This window comes from Sporobolomyces koalae, assembly GCF_050403365.1.
Source record: "Sporobolomyces koalae JCM15063 DNA, S_koalae_JCM15063T_v1_ctg22, whole genome shotgun sequence".
In the NCBI taxonomy this organism is placed as follows: Eukaryota; Fungi; Basidiomycota; class Microbotryomycetes; order Sporidiobolales; family Sporidiobolaceae; genus Sporobolomyces; species Sporobolomyces koalae.
The window spans coordinates 225,699-244,949 of NW_027481749.1; the positions used below are offsets into that span (position 1 = coordinate 225,699).

Below are 19,251 nucleotides of genomic sequence, written 5' to 3' on the forward strand. Positions count from 1 at the left end.
TGAGAGAATGCAGTCGAAACTGATCTCTTCCCCTGCTGCACTCGCTTCGAACCGCATCGCTACGATCGCACGTTCAATGCAGCGCGTGTCGCTCAGTAGCCTGACACGACGAGCTACGCGGTGTCAGCGTGCTTTCTCGTCCGTGCCGCTGCCATTACTGCATCCATCCGCGGCTCCACGACCGGCCAGCTACACCCCGCCGACGAAACGCTACGGACAACCATTACCGTCGACGCATCCACACCTGCTCAGTCAGGGCGAGCTGACTCCGGGCATCCAGGCGAGCGAGTATGAGCAGAGACGACGCAAGATGATGCATGGCTTGGAAGACGGTGCAACCGTGATTGTATCTGGAGGCAAGGTGCAGTTTATGACGCAGAACATCTTGTAAGTATCGAGCTCTTTCTGTCACAAGGCGTGCCTCTTTCGTGCTCATTCCCGCGATTGGACGCCAGTTACAAGTTCCGCCAGCGTTCAAACCTATGGTATTTGACCGGATGGGAAGAGCCTGACTCTGTCCTGGTCTTGCGTGAGCTTCTGTCCTGAGAACCTTTGCTCCATTCTCCGATATTGATGGATGACATTCCGAGGGGATCCCACAGAAAAGACCAGCTCGGCGAAAGGGTACAAAATGACCATGTTCGTTAGACCCAAAGATGCTTACGACGAAAGCTGGAATGGCCCACGCTCGGGCACCGACGGAGTATGCGAGGTGTTCGGCGCCGACGATGTGAGAACATTTATATCTCGCTGGAATCGCCTCTGTTCTCACGTTCTATCGATTCTGCCCCTTTAGGCTTGTGATATCGCATGGTTCTCGAGCCGGATAGAAGATGTCATCGCTCACTCACGTGGACCGGTCTATATCGATTTGCCGAATGTCTCCGCCTCTTCGCTCTCTTCGCGCCGGACTCGAGCATCAGCTGCATCCGCGACCGCTACGCCTAAATCCCTCTTTGACTACTTCTCGCTCCCTTCGACCAGCTCGAAAACCCATGACGACATTGACGGTGTGCTCGAATTGCTGAGGAAAAAAGACGTCAGAAGCGCCGCACGAGAAATCGAGAGGTTGCGGCTGATCAAGAGCTCCGCCGAAATCGCAGTCATGAAGCGAGCAGCCGATATCAGCTCGCAGGGTCACTCCGATGTGCGCTTCGTCTCGCTTGTTTCGCAGAGGTTTCGGCCTATGCTGACACTCGTGTAAACAGGTCATGCGACTCTGCGGGAGCTCGTCCACCGACAAGCGACGGCTTTTGAGTGAGCATGCGCTCGTGTCTCGCTTCGAGTACACAACATCGTCACTCGGATCCCTTCGACCTGCCTACGTGCCCGTATGCGCTGCAGGTCAGAATGCGCTTACGATCCACTATATTGCCAACAACCAACCGATACAACAAGGCGACCTCGTGATGCTCGATGCCGGTTGTGAATACGGAGGATACGCGAGCGACATCACTCGTAAGTGTCTCGCTCGTCTTGCTAGATCAGAAGACAGTTGTTCAAATCCTTTGATCTCTAGGTACTTTCCCCGTTTCAGGCAAATTCACCTCGCCGCAGAAAGCGCTCTACTCGGCCGTTTTGCGTGTCCACCGTCACCTGCTCGCCCTGTGTCAGGATCCCTCGACAGCTCACTCGCTCACCCTGGAGCAACTGCACAAGATCTCGGTCGATTTGACGAGGGAGGAACTGCGAGATCTCGGGTTCGCCCTCAAGGGAGGAGAACTTGAACGTGTGGTGTATCCTCATTTCGTCAGCCACCCTCTTGGGGTCGATCTGCACGATACAATGACCTTTGGAAGGGACGAGAAGTAAGCCTTTGGTTTCCATTCGCCTTCTTTCACTAGCTAGGCTGACGGAAACATGGAAACTCGCAAATAGGCTGCAACCGGGAATGGTTATTGTCAGCTCCTCCCTCTCCGCTCTCTGCTGTCTGTTTCGCTCTGAAACTGACTTTGTCTTGTACGTAAAACACGACAGACAATCGAACCAGGGCTGTACATCCCTCCGCTCGCGCATTTCCCAAAAGGATTCCACAACCTCTCGGTTCGGATCGAGGACGAGGTCGTGATCGGTCAGACGGAAGCAGAGAGTCTCATCTTGAGTGCGAACGCGCCTAAAGAAGTCGATGATGTTGAAGCCACTTGCCAGGGCATGCTAGAGCGCAAAGAGTAACGATAGATCGTTTTCACTTTTTTTGTTGCAATGTCAAACAACAACGCGATGTCAATCGCGAACGACATATCGTTATCGAGCACAGCGGGCTGCAATCTCAGGAGCTTCTTTTTCATAGCAGTGTACGAGCACGATGTTGGAGTAGATTATGGGCTAAGCGAGACCGTGTCCTGAGGAAGTCACGAGAAAAGTCGAGCGTGTGGCGAACTCGATCAGCTAGCCGAAATTGCCCCTTTACTCCACTGCCTCTGCCTCCCATCCGGGTAGCTTCTCGCCCTAGCCATACCAACGCTCGAGTAAGGCCGACATCGATATGGCGCTCGCCGACTCCTCAACCGGTACCCCGTCCGGCAACAACTCGGATTTCGAAGATCCTCCGAACTTGACTGTGGGACACCGTCCGACCATACGCAAGCGTACCACTTCTACCGCACCAACCAGCGCTCGTGGTAGTGACAACAGCCACTCTGAGAAGCAAGTGAGCGAGCAGATTCTCATCAGTGACTCGGATGAAGACGCGGCACTCGCTCGACGGACCGAACCTCTCGCAACCCGACCGCAACTCGTGCAGAGGACCTCGTGAGTGCTTTCGCTCTAGTTGACTCCGGTTGTCGCCATCCGCACGTTGAATGTATGCTCACTGACGTCCTCGTTCACCTCCTGTCTTTTTTTTTCTCCCTTCTTGAATATCGTACCACCTTGCACGGATGGTTTGTGCGACAGATCTCGCAGTACTCCGCGGAGATCGGCAAGCATGGCAGCATCGAAAAAGTTGACTGAATCGGCAGAATCCATCAGGCGAGGCAACCTCGACTTCATGGAACTCTCCGACGATGGCGACCAGGACCAAAAACCGATCAAGGCTGAAGTCGAAGAGGAGTCCGAGGAGGAAGTTGTGCAGAAACTCTCGGCTCGGGACAAGGGCAAAGGGAAAGCACGTATGATCGTCGACAGCGATGATGAGGAGGATCTCAAACCTGGAATTGTCGAGCTCGGAGCTGATGACGACGAGGACGAGCTCATGGGGGATCAAGACGAGGATCCTGGAGTCGCAAAGGCGAGAGCCTTGGCCAAGAACCTCAAGGGAAAACTATCGGGAGGTTTGGGACGCGCGAATGCCGGAAGCCGCAGTCGGAACCAGAGCGGCAGCACGACTCCAAGCATCAAGTCGTCGAAAAGCAAAGGAAAGGCAAAGGCGATTGTCGAATCAAGCAGCGACGAAGAGGACGTATCCGACTTTGCTCCTCCCTCTGGATCGGGATCCGATGCCGAGGACGATGACTACGACGAGGATGAACTTGCAGCTGAGGAGGAGACAGAAGCCAGTGTAAAAGCAGAGTCAGACGGGGAGGACGAGAAAATGAGCATTGTTGACCAGGGCGAGCAAGACGACGAGGGGGTGTTAGACGACGACGATGAAGCGACGACCAGGAAGAAAAAGAAATCGAAGAAGGGCAAAGTCGGGGAAGAGAATGCAAAGCCAAAGAAGGAGCGGACCAAGGTACCACTGAGGAAGGGAGCTGTCGTTACGAAGCACGACAAGAAGATGTTGAAAGAGCTTTCGAATGTGAGTAAGCTCTTTCTGATCTCAGCGGAGCGTCAAATTGCTCACAAAGTGGTACCTACAGGCTGGGCGCACGTCTTTCTACCTACATGCAAACCACGAAGAACTGCGGGATGTGTGGGACAACCTTCGCAAGATTCCGACGACAAAAGTCGAGAAGGCAGTTCAACCTGCTGCACTCACGCAGAAACTCTTGCCCTTCCAGCTCGAAGGTCTCAACTGGATGGTCAAGCAGGAACAGAGCCCTTTCGGAGGCGGTTTCCTCTGTGACGAGATGGGGTAAAAATGATTTCTCGCTACTTCCTGTCGTTTGTTGTCGCTGATAAATCTCTCGTACTAGAATGGGAAAGACGATCCAGACAATTTCGTTGATATTGTCCGATTGGGAACCGAATCATCCGAAAGGCTCGACCCTCGTGCTCGCCCCGACCGTTGCAATCATTCAATGGAAGAACGAAATCGAAAAGTTCACCACCGGCTTCAAGGTGCTTGTCTTTCACGGGCAGAATCGAATCACGAAAGCGAAAGAGCTCGAAAAATACGACGTTGTCCTGACGAGTTGTAAGCCTAACATCGCCCTTCGCTTTGGATATTTTGGCAAGCGGCGCTCACCGCTGCACGAATACGCAGACGCTGTCATGGAGTCCAATTTCCGTCGTGAAAATAAAGGCTTTACTCGGAAAGGCCAACTCATGAAAGAAGATTCGATCTTGCACAAGGTCAAATGGTGAGTCAGATCGATACGAGACCTCCCAGAGCAGTACTGATACAGTGTGGCATTGTAAGGCATCGGGTGATCCTCGATGAAGCCCACAATATCAAGGATCGACAGTCGAATACCGCCAAGGCTGCTTTCGCTCTGCGCTCTCACTTTCGCTGGTGCTTGTCCGGTGCGTTATCTGAGCTTTGTCGCAGCTATAGAAGCTATGGAAGCTCCAGCTGACCCTTTTCTTGGCACACAGGTACCCCACTGCAGAATCGAGTTGGAGAGCTCTACTCACTCATCCGTTTCGTTGGAGCTGACCCTTACGCCTTCTACTACTGCAAGAGATGCGATTGCAAGTCGCTTCACTGGCTCTGCACCAAAGGTCCTTGCACCGTATGTTTGCCTCGTCGAGCGCTTTGACTGACAATGTGTACTGAAGCCCAGTCGGTCTACGCAGGAATGCGGGCATTCGGCAATGCAACATCTCTGCTACTGGAACCACGAGGTTCTCAAGCCAATCCAGTATGGTGGAGCGACATCTGGAGAAGGACAGATTGCTTTCGAAAAGCTCGGCTTGCTCCTTCAACGGCTCATGTTGCGCCGCACCAAAGTCGAGCGGGCTGATGATCTGGGACTGCCTCCGAGGATTGTCAATGTGCGGCGGGACTATTTCACGGAAGAAGAAGAGGAATTGTACAAGAGTTTGTTCCAGGACGTCAAGCGCAAGTTCAACACCTATGCAGACGAGGGCACAGTTTTGAACAACTATTCGAACATCTTCACCCTCATTACTCGTATGCGTCAAATGGCAGATCACCCTGATCTCGTTATCAAGTATGTCTGCATGTTCTCTTCAACTATTGAATGATCATCACTGATCGACTGAATCGACTACAGGTCGAAAACCGCGGAACCTGTTCAGCACGCTGCTGCTGATGTCCCGCAAGAAATTCTGACCTGTCGGCTCTGCCTCGACGAAGCCGAAGACGCGATCAAAACTGCTTGTCGTCACATCTTCTGCGTTAGTTCATCAGACTCTTCTGCTCATTCCGGGCTATATGCTCATGTAGCGCTTCCAAACAGCGAGAATGCATTCGGCAATACCTCGAAACTGCTGTCGAGTTCAAACCTGAATGTCCAGCATGTCACTCCCCCCTGACCGTGAGTGTCTTGCAGACTACTGGAACGCGCGACACAGTATCGCTAATCCCACAGGCTTACACAGGTCGACCTCGATCAAGATGCGATTGAAGTGGACGATACAGGCCGCCAAGGGTTCCTCTCTCGCTTGGATCCTACCAAGAGTCGCACTAGCACAAAGCTTGAAGCGCTTCTGGAAGAATTGTCCAAGACTCGCTCGGAGGACAGGACGTTGAAAACCCTCGTCTTCAGTCAATTCACGACGATGCTGTAAGTTGCACTGATTTTTCGCTTGAACGAGCAGATAGGCTTACGGCTCCCGCATTATTCAGTGATCTCATCGCTCGTCGGCTCCAATTGAGTGGTTTTAAATACGTGCGCATCTCGGGATCGATGACTCCAGTCGCTCGAGACAACACGATCAAGCACTTCACGAACGATCCCGAAGTCACGGTCTTTCTCATCTCGCTCAAAGCGGGAGGTGTCGCGCTCAACCTCGTTGAGGCATCGAGAGTCGTCATTATCGACCCTTGGTGGAACCCTTCGGTTGAACTGCAAGCGATGGATCGTGCACATCGTCTCGGACAACGTGAGCTCGGATGGTATCTCGCTTCCCGCTTGTGCTTATGGCTGATTGACTCTTACCCTCCTTAGATCGTCCAATCACCGTCACTCGCCTGATCATCGAAAACAGCATCGAGTCGCGAATTGTCGAACTTCAAAAGAAGAAGGAAAACCTGGCAGCAAGTGCCCTCGGAGATGACGACAAAGCGATGGGTCGTTTGTCCCCTGAAGACTTGGCTTTCCTCTTTAGTTTGTAGATTGAGCTTTGGTGTTTGTAGGTGCTTTTGGCCTCTCTCGGGATCGAGGTTCTGCCGTGTTTGTGTGCTTGTCTTCGGTTCTTCTCTACGCTGTTGCTCTCTTTTTCCATGTTGCTCTTTCTGTAAGCACTAGAGCGAATGTCTACCTTTAGTTACCGCCTTTTTACGGTCCCTCTCTTTGTGCAATCTTTGTGAGAGTCTGGGCCGTGTTTACTCAGCGATCACTGCAGTCTTGCGCGACGTGTCTGAACGAGCAGAGCTCTTATAACCCAGCTGGACCATCTCAGGACGTCCCTTTCATTCGTATACTACGAAACGGCGTTACAACCTTGGGCAATATCAAAAGCCAGAGCATTATGTTCTCGTTCGGAGTTCAGCGACGACGATGTCGAGGTCACTGATCCTCTTGTGAAGCATGGCGTTGTCACCTCGCAACTTGTCGTTCTCGAGCTTGAGCTGTTTCATCTTGTCCTCCAACAACTTTTCCCGTTTCCTACCACTGTCGATCAACCTTGCGTCTCGTTCTTTGTCCTTCCTGACGAGGGTCAAAGCTGAATGTAATCCATCGATCTGGGTAGTCAGGTTCTCGAGAGGGTTCCCGGGAGCTTCTTTGTCTGGTTTTGCTGGTGCAGGTCCAGTAGTTGAAGTCATGGGTGAAGAAGGAGGCGGAACGTGTTGTGGTGACGAGACGGGTACATTCGCGGGGAACAGGTTGCGCTTGATCGTATGGAAAGGTGATTCCGGATCATTCTTGATCGCATCGTATTCCTGACTCTGTGATGCAGCAGCAGTAGCAGCTATCGAAGAGTTGGGTCGCTTTGTCGGTGTCAAAGGTCCTTGCGCACGTCCTCCTGAATCACCTTGAGAATGGCCGCTGAAGGAAGTGAACCTTGCCTTCTTGCTTGGACTACTGTTGTGGCTGCCGATTTGAGAATCTTCGGGTTCCGTGTCAGGATCTTGAATGTCGTCTTCGGACAAGTCGTCCGAGAAGGCATCGAAATCGATCCCATCGAGCTGCTCCGACGCTGGTAAAGGTTTGTGTGACTGAGGAGACGGTTGAACCGTTGGAGACCGAAGGCGTTTTGTGGGTGAAGTCTGTGGGGAGGGCTGAGCCGGGTTGCGGGTAGGTACAGACGCTGGTGCCCTTATAGCGTCAGCTGTGCTAGATGAAGTCGAGGTCGAAGCTCCTGTTTGTGGCGGAGGTGTAACGATTTGGCGGCCCTTCCTGATGGCAGCGAAGTAAGGTCAACAAGAAGCAAGGCGAGTAGAAGGAAAGCCGGTAGCTTACTGAGCTGATTCGTCGACCCAAAGGAAGAAAGTACATTTCGGTTCCTGCCAACTCCCGCAAGAGTAGAACTCCCTGTCATATCGGGTATCAGCTTTGAGGAACAGGCGACACGCAGAAAGGTGGGGGGAGAATGTCGTTACCTTCCAAGGTTTGGCGAACTTTCTTTCCTCGTCGTACGCCTCAAGGCCTCTATCCTTGGAGTCGTGTTGCAAAAGCACCACACCTCTGGAGCAGCGTTTCCAGGTCAGACGACCCAAATTCGAAAAGCAAGCTTCTTCGTGAAGCGAGTAAGAACGCACCCCCTGTTGGTCCGAAGCAACCCTCTGCGAGATACCGGTTGGTTCCCCTCCCGAATGTCGGTCTCGAAGGCGTACGGCCTAGAGGTGGCATTCGTCGGCTAAGTTGTCGGGTCGGAGTTGGTTGAATGAATCCAGATGTTCTCTTATGCACACGTTGGGGGCTGGTCCCTATTGTGAGCGTGCAATCGATCGAAGCCGCGTTGGGTAGGCGTGCAGCTGTCGCGATGAAGAGCTACTGCGGGCTTGTGGAATGTAAGCCGATCGAGTTCCCACTTCGAGCCGAATTAATGCACCGCTCTAGCGCTCTACCTGTCACTTTCCATCTCCCTCGACTGTCATAGCGCCCTAAGGTCGACTTCGAGCTCTTTATCGTCACTGGCGTCCTCGAACGGCGCGATTCGACCATTCTGCATAAGCACACCCTTGGACCCAAGTCTAGATCTCTGTCTTCGACGTCCTCCCGCTTCACGTCTCCTGTGAATGGCAGGACGCCCAGATAGACGAGACGATGACTCGACTATGCCACGAGGTAAGCTCAAAGACACTCCTCGAGGAGGCTGTGCTGTGCTCCCCGACCTTCGTCCCCTATCGGGAGCTTTGGCACGATGGGGCAGCTAGCCAGGATCTCAAGCATGTCTCGGGCCGAAGACCGATGGCTGACCGTATATTCGAGCTCTGTTCAGGTAATCCTGCCGGACCCGCTCAAGGCTCACCTAGCGCTACAACTGCAAGCCCAATCGCCATTGTCTCCCCGGGGTTGAGCTACCCATCGTCTGCGCATTCTTTCAACCTCCGATCGCCGCCATCCGCATCTTCATTCTCTCCCACCACTGGCGACTCTGCCGCCCTTCTCGATGGGCCTCTCACGGACCTTTTGCCTTCCACGACCGGGTCTCCCACTTCGGCATCGAGTACAGAAGAAGCGAGACTTCCTGCAGGAGGCTGGTCGTACGTCAAGACGCCAGCAGAAACTGGCACAGAACGGCGCAGGATTGTTTCAGCGCCTCTCGGTCTGTACGCAACCTCACCGCCGCGGAGTTCCCCTCTAAGTCAGAGCTTTTCCTCAATCTTTGACGAGCCAGCACTGCCTCGCACATCCGTATCTCCCTCTCACTCACTCGCCCGCCCTGTCCCCATCGCCGGTTCGTTCTCGGCGCATCGCCGACGACGCTCGTCCGCATCCGCGCAGCATCCCTTGTTCGGCTCGCTCGTCGGATCGTTCGAGAACTCCCTCCTCTCAGGCCGGATGTCGGCTCATCCGTCGAAACCCCTGCCGTTCACCTGTTCGATCGGAGTCCTCGGGTCAAAAGACGCACCGAAGAAGCTGCAATGCCCTCGACACCTCCACGTTGGCTTTGGAGCCGTGTTCTACTCGTCCAAGGAAGACCGCAACACGAGTCCATACGTCGGTACGATCGATCTCGAAGGGCACTACGTCTCGATGCTCGAATCCGCCAGCCACTCAGATTCGAAGAGGCTACCCAAGTTCCCGGGGTATCAAGTGCCGGTGCGCGGTCAACTGCAACTTGTGCTCAAGAACCAGAACCAAACCGCGGTCAAGCCATTCCTGATTCCGTATGATCTCGAAGGGCTGAATCGACGCGGCCAAGGCGGAAGGACGTTCCTGAGGCAAAAATCTTACGCGATCGACCCGACGAGATCCGGTCCGGAAGAGAAAGGCAAACTGAGATTCGCTGTACATCTCACGTTCTGCTCGCCGCCTCTCTCGCACCCTGGCAAGAAGGGTACTTTGAGATCCAGCACGCCCAAGTATTACCTTTACCAGTCTGTTCGAGTCGTGTTTGCCTCGCAAGCTCTCGATGCGACTGAAAAAGTCAGGGTCGTGCTCGAAGGACCCGCAGAGATGCTATTCGGACCAGCGGCAGCGAACCTGAGCGGATTCGAAGACGAACAAGCTCGTCTGGAGTATCGTGAGAGTCTCTTTGGTGAATACCGGGAACCCTCAGAGGAATGGGAGGTGGAGAGGCGCAAAGTCCGGGCCGAGTCCGTGCGACGAGAAGCCAGCGACAACAGCAACAACAGGGACGTCACAGACTCTTCGATGTCAACCTTTACACGTATACCTGCACCACCACCGACCGCAGCGATTCGTGCCTCGACGAATCCTGCGTTCGCCACTGTCTCGACGGCTGGCCCACCTGCTTTGCCGCCTCACCATTGCCACCCGCTCTCGATCTCGACTACGTTCTCTTCCCCTGTATCTCCAGTCTTGTCCTCGCTCCATCCCGAACCAGAGCCCCTCACCTTTGACAGAGTTCCGTCCCCGATCTCGCAAGACCTCGTCAGGCTGCCCTCTCGCGAGCGCAAGCAAAGCTTGGTTTCGGGACTCTCGCTGTCGAGACCGAACTCTCCCGCCACGTTCCGACCCGCTCGAGCCGATGAGGTGGCAGGTCCACCCGAGCTCGAACCGCGTCAATCCAAGACGCACAGCCGCGAAAGGGAACTGTGCGGCCGTTGATATGTGTACACTCCTTCGCTTCCCCTCTCTACATGCACTGTAGCTTTCGTGTTGTTCCTGAGTATGCCACGTCAGTCGAGAGACTTTCCACGTCGTTCGAGAAACTTCCACGTCGTTTTGCGACGAAATGATCATCTCTGAATGCGAGAGCCCGAGGCCGATTGGCGCGCCGCCACTTGCCGACACTTCGGCAACTTGCAGCAATCTTTCTTTCTGTTTCCTTTCCCTCCCACCACTCACTACTCTGACAGCATGGACACTGTCACGTTCAAGTTTCATCACGCCGAATCTTCCACCACACGCAAGCTCGTGTTCAAGCGAGAGTCGGTTCCCGATTACGCCTCTCTCGTTCGCGCTGTCCTCGATCTCTTCCAACTGCAAGGATCGGTACAGCTCGTCTACCAGGACGAAGATGGAGATGCCATGACACTTGTAAGTACCGGCTGTTCCACCATCTGCACAGATCGCTTGGGATTCGCCCGCTGATTCTACATCGCGTTTCTGCTTAGTCGTCTGATTATGAAATCCAAGAGCTTGCCGAGTGGGACAGCACCATCCGCTTTGAACTCAAGACGTCCGCCCATCCCGAAAGGAAGCAGCCAGGGGGGTCAATCGCGGAGATTTCTCCTCGAAGCATCGCTGGCGACGCGCAGGCACCATCGGTTGGGAAGAGTGGAGCTGAGGGCCTCGCTACACAGGAGGATATGCCGTCCATCCAGCCTGTCGAAGCAACTGAGCCTGCCGAACCTACAACGCCTACCCTGCTATTCGCAGATCCTGATGATTCCCCTCTTCCGAGCACGGCCGATTCCGCGCAAGGGCAACCATCGCAACACGACGTACACTCACAAGCCTCGACCAAATCATCAGCGTATCCAGGCGCGTTCCCCGACGACCCTCTCGACATTCCCTTGCCCTCCTCGTCCGATGACAACCTTCCTTTCTCGAACCTGTCAAACACGCTTTCTGCCTTCCTCGCTTCTCTCGGCACTCGATCAAGCACACTGTCGTCACATGTCGCATCTGCTCTCGATCCGAATTCACCTCATTCTCCCACCGCACGACTTTCGACGATCCTCTCGGCGTCGTCCCTCGACAACATCCCACTCGTCGCTTCTTCCCTCGTCCAGATGGGTACCGAGTTTGCCGAGATTGCCAAGGACGTCGCGGTTGGGGTCAGGCGAGAAGCAGCCGAGATCCGAGACGAGTTTGACCGCCTCCGTTTGGAAGTCGAGCGTGAAAAAGTCAGGTTCAGGGACGAGGTTCGTCAGGCGATGGAACAAGCTGGACAGGCTACCGAACCAGACCCGAGCACTCCGACAGGACGTTCTACTTCCACCCCTGTCCCTGAAGTTTCGTCCTCGTCGTCCTCCTCCTCTCGTTCGTCCGTCAGCCCGTCCACCACTTCTCGTGCGACTGCGGAAGCGGAACCGAAGTCATCTCCAACCGTCTCTGCCGAGACCGCTAGGCTCTTGCACAAACAAGCGAAACAAGCCCGCAAGCAATACAGGGCCGCAGTGAGGCAGGCTCGAGAAGAAAGGAAACGAGCGAGAACCGAAGCGACGACGGGATCACAATCGGAACGATCAACCTCGAACACTGAGCTTCCGGGCGCTCTTCCTCAAGAATCTTGATGAGGTTTTTCCGAAATATCGAAGCTTTCTACGTCCTTCTTGATCTCTTTTTCGAAACTACCTTGTAGCACTATTTTAGGTACTATGCTTTTTGTTGCTAATGATGATTTGGATACTGTCTGTTCTTGTTCAAAACATTGTCGCCGCTCGCCATCTGCGAGAGATCATTTAGTTTTCTTTCGAGACAGCAAGGGGCATTTTATTCGAGTCAATCTCGACCTACACCCTCAGAGCAAGTGTCACAAGACGGATCACGAAGCGAGACTAAGCTCGTGCCGGGCACAAGTCGTTTAAGACGTCTCGGCTTCGGCTTCAGTTTCTCGCGTTGGATAACGTAAAAGATTTTTCAGCGTAAGCAAACCGGGGCATAGATTTCGATTTGAAGATTGCAGAGCTCGGGGCGAAAACCTAGCGAGACTCGGGACGGAACCGAGGGAGCAAAGAGAGAGAACGAGGGAAGAACTAAGAGAGTAAAGCGAGACAACAGCTCGCATCGATAACGTGTATTGCGTTTCTGGGAGATGACCGCAAGATGGAGAGGTGTAGATCCAGTGCGGGCTCTGCCTTCGCCGTCTCCCGCCCAGATCCCCCCGAGTCGTCGTTGCGGCCGCGATGAATCTTCTCTCCATCTCACGGTCATCTCCCAGACACGCATTACCCATTATCGATGCGAACTCTCCTCTCGCTTTACCAGGCCTGACAGGACTTGAAGGATGTTAGTTACGGTCGCGGAAGGATGAGTGACGAACAAGGGAAGCGAGTTGAGAGTCGGGAGGAGATCGAAGCTCCCGTGCGTGGCAAAGACGGTCCAGTCTGCCACCGTGCGATGAGATGCGAGAGAAGTCGTAGGTTCGAGCGCTGCCCTCCGGGGGCTTAGAACGCGGCGATCGAATCTACAACCTCTCTCGCGTACCATCGCGCGGTGGCAGACTGGATCGTCTTCGCCACGCACGGGAGCTTCGATCGCTCCCCGACACCCACTCGCTTTCCTTGTTTGTCACTCATCGTTTCGCGACCGTGACTAACATCCTTCCAGTCCAGTCAGGCCTGGCCTACCACTTCCGCACCCTCGAGATTTCAAGCTAAGAAAGGCGCGACAAATTAGTATTCCGATCGGGAAGCATACAGATTCTTTGGAGAGTATCTCACTTAAGAAAGGCGCGACAAGTCGTTAGAAGACGACGACGAGCGAGGACGATAGGAGGGGCAACCGGGAGGGACGATTTTGCGAGGAATGACATGGGGGGGAGAGGAGAGAAGGCAATTCGGGAAGGAGGCATACGATGGAGCGAGATTCGCGGGCTGGAGAGCAGGCGAGTGCGGACGAGGTCAGGAGGAGGCGACACGTCTGGAGAGGGGGGAAATAGGAGGAGTCGTGGGAGTGAGCGAAAGGAGCGCTCGCGGCAGAGGTAGGAGTGGAGCGGCTGGAGCGTTCAAGAGAGAAAGAGCGCCAGCTTCTGAGGGATACGCTTTGGAGAGTGCTGGGGAAGAAGGAAGACAGAGCAGGAGCAGCGTGGGGCCGGCCCCCACGATTAATAATGATCATTACAATTGGTTTTAAAATCAAGTCCTTTGAGCGTTGTTGGTGGTTTAAAGTAGTCGAACGGAGGCGCTCGTCTGGAGAACACCTACCATGGTGGAGCAATACTCTTCAGAAGATACGCGACAAGCAATGATGCAGCTCATTCTGGGACGTCTCAAGTCCGAAAACGAGCATGCGACCTCCTGTCCGACTTGACCTGGCACGCACGGGCCTATGTTCCTCCGAGGACTTGATTAGAAGAGACGAGCGTATCTTCACGGCCTTGCAGGCTGTGTGTTGCGAGCTCTTTCCTCTTCTTCTGACATGTCACAGACCACATGGATCCCGTCAAAGTCAAGCTCAAGCATGGTTCGCTCCGCTCCAAAGGCCGCATCGATCCCTCAACGACCTATAGCGGGCTCCTACAAATGATGTACGATGTCTTTGGAGTCACCGAGTCAATGGCGTTGATGTACAAGGACGAGTACGGGGAATGGGTCCCGATCGTATGTTTCGCTGTTTCGTCTGCTATCGCTCACTAGTCTTGATTGATGACGACACGTGTGTTTCTACAAGTCCTCGGAACTCGAGACAACTCTGCAGGAGCATGTCAGCGAATCAAGGAAGTTGAGCTTCAAGATTGTCCCGATCAACGAGGACGACTTGGCGGATCAAGCGCCTGCAAGTCAAGTTGTAGGTGAAGCTGCGGCCTCGGGTCCTGCACAAGTCGACGACGGCAGTGTCGTCTCGACGAAAGAAGAGGCTCGTCGACGCAGGAAGGAAGAGAAAAAGCTGCGTAAATCTCTGCAGCGAAACGCAAGGAAGAAGAGGAACAAGGAGAAGGAGGATGCTCAAAACCTCATTGCTGCTCGCAAGCGTCAAGCTCGAGGTCAGTGCAGAGCAACTGCAAGCTCACTCGGCCCGGGCAGCGACAGGAGGTTGATTTGTTTCTTGTGCAGACGATGATCTCTTGCCTGGCGTTATCCTGAGCGTGCCATTCAAGCCGCAGGCCAAACCAAACGAGCGTAGGAGGATCAGGAACAAAACCGAGAGGAAGAAGCTCATCAAGGCTGGCGCATGCGAATGTACAAGCGACAGCGAGTGACGACCTAGGAGGGCCTGTGACCACCAAACAACAGCATCAAAGGCGGATCGAGCTGGGCGGATCCTGATAGGATGATTGATCATCTATGTAGAAGTCTAGTTATTAGGAATCAACGATGGCAGAGCTAGCGTTGAACGTAGCAGGGAGCAGGCGAAAGAATTCAGGCAGAGAGAGCGCGCTTGAGAGTGTGAGTCGGCAAGCGGCTCTTTTGAGGTGAGTCGCCGTCGGCAGAAGAACGCATAGATGGCAATTGCTGCTGAAGTGCAGCGTATCCGGCGAAGCGAGAAGCGAGATGCAGAGAGATTCAGCCGACGCGAGCCAGACTGTCGCGAATCGCTAGCTGTTCGCGCTTCATCACCACATTGCTCGACATGGCCTTCCGATCACCCATGTCGTCTCTTGCAACGTCACTGGCTCGCCTGACGCTCGCGAGTCGTCCGACTCCGTCTCTTCGACTCCCCATCGCCTCCTGTTCATCTTCATCTCGCTCGCTCGTTCAACCACGGACGGCAGCTTTCTCGACCTCGCGACCAGCACTAGCAACCCTGAACCAAGTCACTCGAGGTGCTCGCAAACCGATTCGTCGTCAGAACAAGACGCCCGCACTGCAGGGTTGTTACCAAAAGAAGGGAGTCTGCAGCAAGGTGTACACGGTCAAACCCAAGAAGCCCAACTCGGCCGTCAGGAAAGTGGCCAAGGTCAAACTGAGTACTGGCAGGGCCGTCATCGCGTACATTCCGGGAGAAGGTCACAACTTGCAAGAACATTCGGTCGTCTTGATCCGAGGCGGTCGTACACAGGATTTGCCGGGTGCCAAGTACGTACCAATTCATTCCATACATCGAATCGGAATATGATGGGACTCCAGCTGACTCTTGATCAAACGCGCGATTAGATACAAGATTGTGAGAGGTGCACTCGATTTGGGAGGAGTCGCTGGCCGAGCAGTGTCACGTTCGAAATACGGCAGTGAGCGACTGTTTTCTCCTGAATAAACAGCGTGGAGTGTCACTGACGAATCCGGTCCGCGAACGTGCAATAGCCAAGGCGCCCAAGAAGTAAGGATACCTTGACCTTGGACGCATGTTTGTTTTGTATTCATACAGGTGCAATTAAGCATGCACCTATCACGCCCGCTGAGTTATAATGGCAGAACCATGCTGGCGAGAAGAGAGAGCATGCCTTTTTCACATGTGACCTCACAGCCTGAATAATTTCACGCGGCAAGAGACTTCATTGGAGTTTCCAATCGAAACGAGTCCAGCTCTCGCCAATAACAGAAAACGTTGACTCGCCAGAGAGATGCCTTTGAAGACCAGACGATTGCAGTTTGAGCGATCGGATATATACAGGTGCCAAGAGCGACAGGTAGAGGGAACAAGAAGGAGGAAAAGATCTAATCGTCCCGAGAACGGGCAAACGAAAGATGGCGACATGAAGGGAGAGCGAGCATAACAGAGGTGGACCCAAGAGACGGTGACAACAAAAACATATAGAACGACCCAGTCAGAACAAGGAGTATCGACTCATGCGAGAGCAATAGCCCTCGACACGGTGCAGTTGAGGGCGATAAGTGAGTAAGGAAGGAAGGGAAGGGAACGACACGCGCTGAGGCGACCTTTTTAGAAGTCCTCTTCTAGCGAGAAGAGAGCACCCTTGCCAGACTCGTCTCCGGCCTCCTTCGCGGATTGCTTGGCCATGACACCGGCCTTTTGGTAGTCCGATACTCGCTTCTCGAAGAAGTTCTGTGAAATCGCAAGCGAAACCGAGTTAGCATAGGAGCAACGCGAGAGAGCCGGCACGGGACGAGTACGTACGGTCTTGCCTTCCATCGAGATCATGTCCATGAAGTCGAAAGGGTTCTCCTTGTTGTAGATCTTCTTGTTGCCAAGCGAGACAAGGAGACGGTCGGCGACGAACTCGATGTACTGGCACATCAGGTCCGAGTTCATGCCGATCAGTCGACACGGGAGGGCGTCCGTGAGGAATTCTTGCTCGATCGAGACTGCTTCACGGATGATACGCTCGACAGTCTCGGGATGCGGTCGGCGTTCGAGGTGGGAGAAGAGCAGGCAGGCAAAGTCGGTGTGGAGACCCTCGTCGCGCGAGATGAGCTCGTTCTGCAGCCGGCAGCGCGTCAGTCGAGTGCAAGCACGACACAATGGATAGAACAGGACATACGGAGAACGTCAATCCAGGCATGAGGCCTCGCTTCTTGAGCCAGAAGATCGAGGCGAACGATCCCGAGAAGAAGATGCCCTCGACAGCGGCGAATGCAACCAATCGCTCTCCGAACACAGACGCATCATCACTGATCCACTTGAGCGCCCAGTCGGCCTTCTTCTTGATGCAGGGAACTAGGAGGTGGAGGAAGCACCGAAAATCAGTTTCGCTGATCGCATGCGCAATGACAGGTTAGCACGACGTACTAGTCTCGATGGCGTTGAAGAGTTTGTCGCGCTCCTCGGGTTCGCGGACGTAAGTGTCGATCAGGAGAGAGTAGACTTCAGAGTGAATGTTCTCCCTGTGAATTTGCGACACCCAGTCAGTCTCGCGCGGCCACCAGACCCATCTGGCTTGTGTTGAGACTCACATCATGATCTGGAAACCATAGAAGCAGCGAGCCTCGGCGATCTGGACCTCACTGCCGAACCTGTGTGATGTGACGGGAAATCACGATGTCAATCGCCGAGATTGACTTTTTGACATCTCGAGACGCGACTGACCTCTCGACCAAGTTCTCGTTGACAATGCCGTCCGAGGCAGCGAAGAAGGCCAGAACGTGCGAGATGAAGTACTTCTCGTCGTCCTTGAGCTTCGTGTCCCAGTGGTTGAGATCCTTGGAGAGATCCTGAAGAGATGTGAAGAGAAAAACGCGTCAGAAAAACTCGGCACACGACACTACCGACTGCTGGGGTGACATGAGTGGGCTTACCATCTCCTCGGCAGTCCAGAAGGAAGCCTCCGCGCGCTTGTACTGTCCCCAGATCTGTGTCGAGAGCGAGAGAGTCAGTCTCATTCGCGAGTGACCACGCGGGGGAGGACCAGCTCACCTCGTGGTACTGGATAGGGAAGAGGACGAATCGCTTGTCGTTGGGCTTGAGGATCGGCTCGTCGAGGTCGCAAGTGATAGCGGGGTTGCCGACGAAGCGGTCGCGTCCGTCTCGCTGGAGGGCGTCAACCTTGGGCTTGTTCGACTCTGCGGGCGCAGCAGCCGCGGCGAGCTTGGCAGCGATCGGCGCAGGCTTGGTAAGGTCGAGCTTGTCGAGCGCAGCGGCAGCGACTTTGGAAGGGGTTTCTTGAACAGCAGCGACCATCTTTGGGGGTGAGTGAGAGGGCGGGCGACGCGCGAGGGAGAGACTGTGAAAGATGGGAGCCGAAGGCGAAGAGCTGCTGCTGGCAAAGAGGAGGAAGGAAAGGTGCAGTGGTGTGCGAGTGTGAGGAAAGAGGAAGAGAGCGAGAAGAGCGCCAGGCGCGCACACAAATCGACTCGCCGCGCGGCGCGTCTTTCGAAATTCGCGAGGGTGTGCCAAAACGCGCCGCGACACGTCGTTTCGGGTGAATCTGCGCTCGATCGCTCGCGCAACAGCTCGCGCTTTGCCGCTTTCCGCGGCGGCTTCGTCCCCGTCTGAGCATTTGGACGCTGAGAGAACTCGGGGATCGAAAGTTCTGTATTCTTCTTTTGTCTCTTCCTAGTCATCACATTAGAGCACCTACAGTGAAGGTAGCAATGCTAGTCGTTTGCAAGCTGCGAAACAATGAGAGTGTGCAGAGGACCTACTATCCAGGCTGAGCAGCGGTCTAGCGGCGGGATACTGTAGTTTGTTGTTCGAGCGAACGAGCTTGGGCTTCCTGGGGCATCGGATAAAGCGCTTCCGCATCTGTCTCCCGCTGTTTAGACTTGTCCAAGTTGAGCGTCTGATCCAAGGATTGAGACGCGTGCGTCAGTCAGTTCCGCGAGCAAGGAGACAAGAACGAGCGTCAAATCTCCGCGGAGTTAGCTTATCGTTTATGCGAAATATCGTTCCTCGGGGCCAGTCGAGCAGAAAACGTATCACGGGTCAAGCATCGCCTGTGTGGCTAGCTCAGAGCAAAGAGCAAAGGAAAATAGAGGTCGTGAGAAGACAGCACATGGGTAGGGGGGCTGGCGAACAGCTGTCTGGCATGCATGATAGCAAGCGAAATGGATAGCGACTCGAGAGGAAAATGATATCTCGAAAATTCTGAGACAAAAGAAGAGATTGAGAAGAAGCGGCGGGGACTCCCCACGCCACCACATCTAACAACCTCTCGAAGTCGATAGGCAGTTCGCACAGCTGCTATACCAAATTCTCTTTTTTGCCTCCCGCCCACCCCAACAAAAATTTTATGAACGTACGGATGGGACTTAAATCGAGGGATGCTCGAGTTTGCCCTGCTACGACCGTGCGTTCGCAGAGAGACGAAGCTATCGTAGACAGACGAAAGCTTCTCCCTCTCTCACCCACAAAATTCTAGTAGCTGTCGCAGAAATGAAGCGAA

General features: G+C 54.3%; 8 protein-coding genes across 8 annotated transcripts; 6 read left to right on the top strand and 2 right to left on the bottom strand.

Annotated features, from left to right (window-relative positions):
* Nucleotides 1–76: 76 nt before the first annotated feature.
* On the top strand, nucleotides 77–2,172 carry ICP55 (aminopeptidase; the record flags this gene model as incomplete). The annotated part of the gene is made up of 8 exons (XM_076679417.1): nucleotides 77–387; nucleotides 456–529; nucleotides 603–730; nucleotides 797–1,147; nucleotides 1,209–1,458; nucleotides 1,520–1,808; nucleotides 1,879–1,900; nucleotides 1,978–2,172. The coding sequence occupies 8 exons, from the start codon at nucleotides 77–79 to the stop codon at nucleotides 2,170–2,172; spliced, it is 1,620 nt and encodes a 539-aa protein (XP_076533527.1).
* A 313-nt stretch (nucleotides 2,173–2,485) lies between these two features.
* Nucleotides 2,486–6,403, top strand: RAD16 (DNA repair protein RAD16; the record flags this gene model as incomplete). The annotated part of the gene is made up of 13 exons (XM_076679418.1): nucleotides 2,486–2,751; nucleotides 2,896–3,739; nucleotides 3,801–4,015; nucleotides 4,077–4,297; nucleotides 4,367–4,463; nucleotides 4,523–4,626; nucleotides 4,699–4,835; nucleotides 4,900–5,276; nucleotides 5,340–5,463; nucleotides 5,526–5,603; nucleotides 5,668–5,852; nucleotides 5,915–6,171; nucleotides 6,237–6,403. The coding sequence occupies 13 exons, from the start codon at nucleotides 2,486–2,488 to the stop codon at nucleotides 6,401–6,403; spliced, it is 3,072 nt and encodes a 1,023-aa protein (XP_076533528.1).
* A 354-nt stretch (nucleotides 6,404–6,757) lies between these two features.
* On the bottom strand, nucleotides 6,758–8,081 carry JCM15063_002909 (uncharacterized protein; the record flags this gene model as incomplete). Its single annotated transcript, XM_076679419.1, has 4 exons — nucleotides 6,758–7,628; nucleotides 7,692–7,763; nucleotides 7,832–7,916; nucleotides 7,991–8,081. 4 exons carry the CDS (start codon nucleotides 8,079–8,081, stop codon nucleotides 6,758–6,760), a joined length of 1,119 nt encoding a protein of 372 aa, XP_076533529.1.
* A 389-nt stretch (nucleotides 8,082–8,470) lies between these two features.
* Nucleotides 8,471–10,469, top strand: JCM15063_002910 (uncharacterized protein; the record flags this gene model as incomplete). Its single annotated transcript, XM_076679420.1, has 2 exons — nucleotides 8,471–8,519; nucleotides 8,674–10,469. The coding sequence occupies 2 exons, from the start codon at nucleotides 8,471–8,473 to the stop codon at nucleotides 10,467–10,469; spliced, it is 1,845 nt and encodes a 614-aa protein (XP_076533530.1).
* A 252-nt stretch (nucleotides 10,470–10,721) lies between these two features.
* Nucleotides 10,722–12,103, top strand: JCM15063_002911 (uncharacterized protein; the record flags this gene model as incomplete). The annotated part of the gene is made up of 2 exons (XM_076679421.1): nucleotides 10,722–10,901; nucleotides 10,979–12,103. The coding sequence occupies 2 exons, from the start codon at nucleotides 10,722–10,724 to the stop codon at nucleotides 12,101–12,103; spliced, it is 1,305 nt and encodes a 434-aa protein (XP_076533531.1).
* Nucleotides 12,104–13,963: 1,860 nt separating this feature from the next.
* Nucleotides 13,964–14,730, top strand: JCM15063_002912 (uncharacterized protein; the record flags this gene model as incomplete). Its single annotated transcript, XM_076679422.1, has 3 exons — nucleotides 13,964–14,131; nucleotides 14,202–14,514; nucleotides 14,585–14,730. The coding sequence occupies 3 exons, from the start codon at nucleotides 13,964–13,966 to the stop codon at nucleotides 14,728–14,730; spliced, it is 627 nt and encodes a 208-aa protein (XP_076533532.1).
* A 389-nt stretch (nucleotides 14,731–15,119) lies between these two features.
* Nucleotides 15,120–15,792, top strand: MRPS12 (mitochondrial 37S ribosomal protein uS12m MRPS12; the record flags this gene model as incomplete). The annotated part of the gene is made up of 3 exons (XM_076679423.1): nucleotides 15,120–15,547; nucleotides 15,626–15,699; nucleotides 15,773–15,792. 3 exons carry the CDS (start codon nucleotides 15,120–15,122, stop codon nucleotides 15,790–15,792), a joined length of 522 nt encoding a protein of 173 aa, XP_076533533.1.
* Nucleotides 15,793–16,352: 560 nt separating this feature from the next.
* On the bottom strand, nucleotides 16,353–18,047 carry RNR2 (ribonucleotide-diphosphate reductase subunit RNR2; the record flags this gene model as incomplete). Its single annotated transcript, XM_076679424.1, has 8 exons — nucleotides 16,353–16,475; nucleotides 16,548–16,850; nucleotides 16,912–17,087; nucleotides 17,160–17,254; nucleotides 17,324–17,383; nucleotides 17,457–17,581; nucleotides 17,666–17,719; nucleotides 17,784–18,047. The coding sequence occupies 8 exons, from the start codon at nucleotides 18,045–18,047 to the stop codon at nucleotides 16,353–16,355; spliced, it is 1,200 nt and encodes a 399-aa protein (XP_076533534.1).
* Between the last annotated feature and the right edge of the window lie 1,204 nt (nucleotides 18,048–19,251).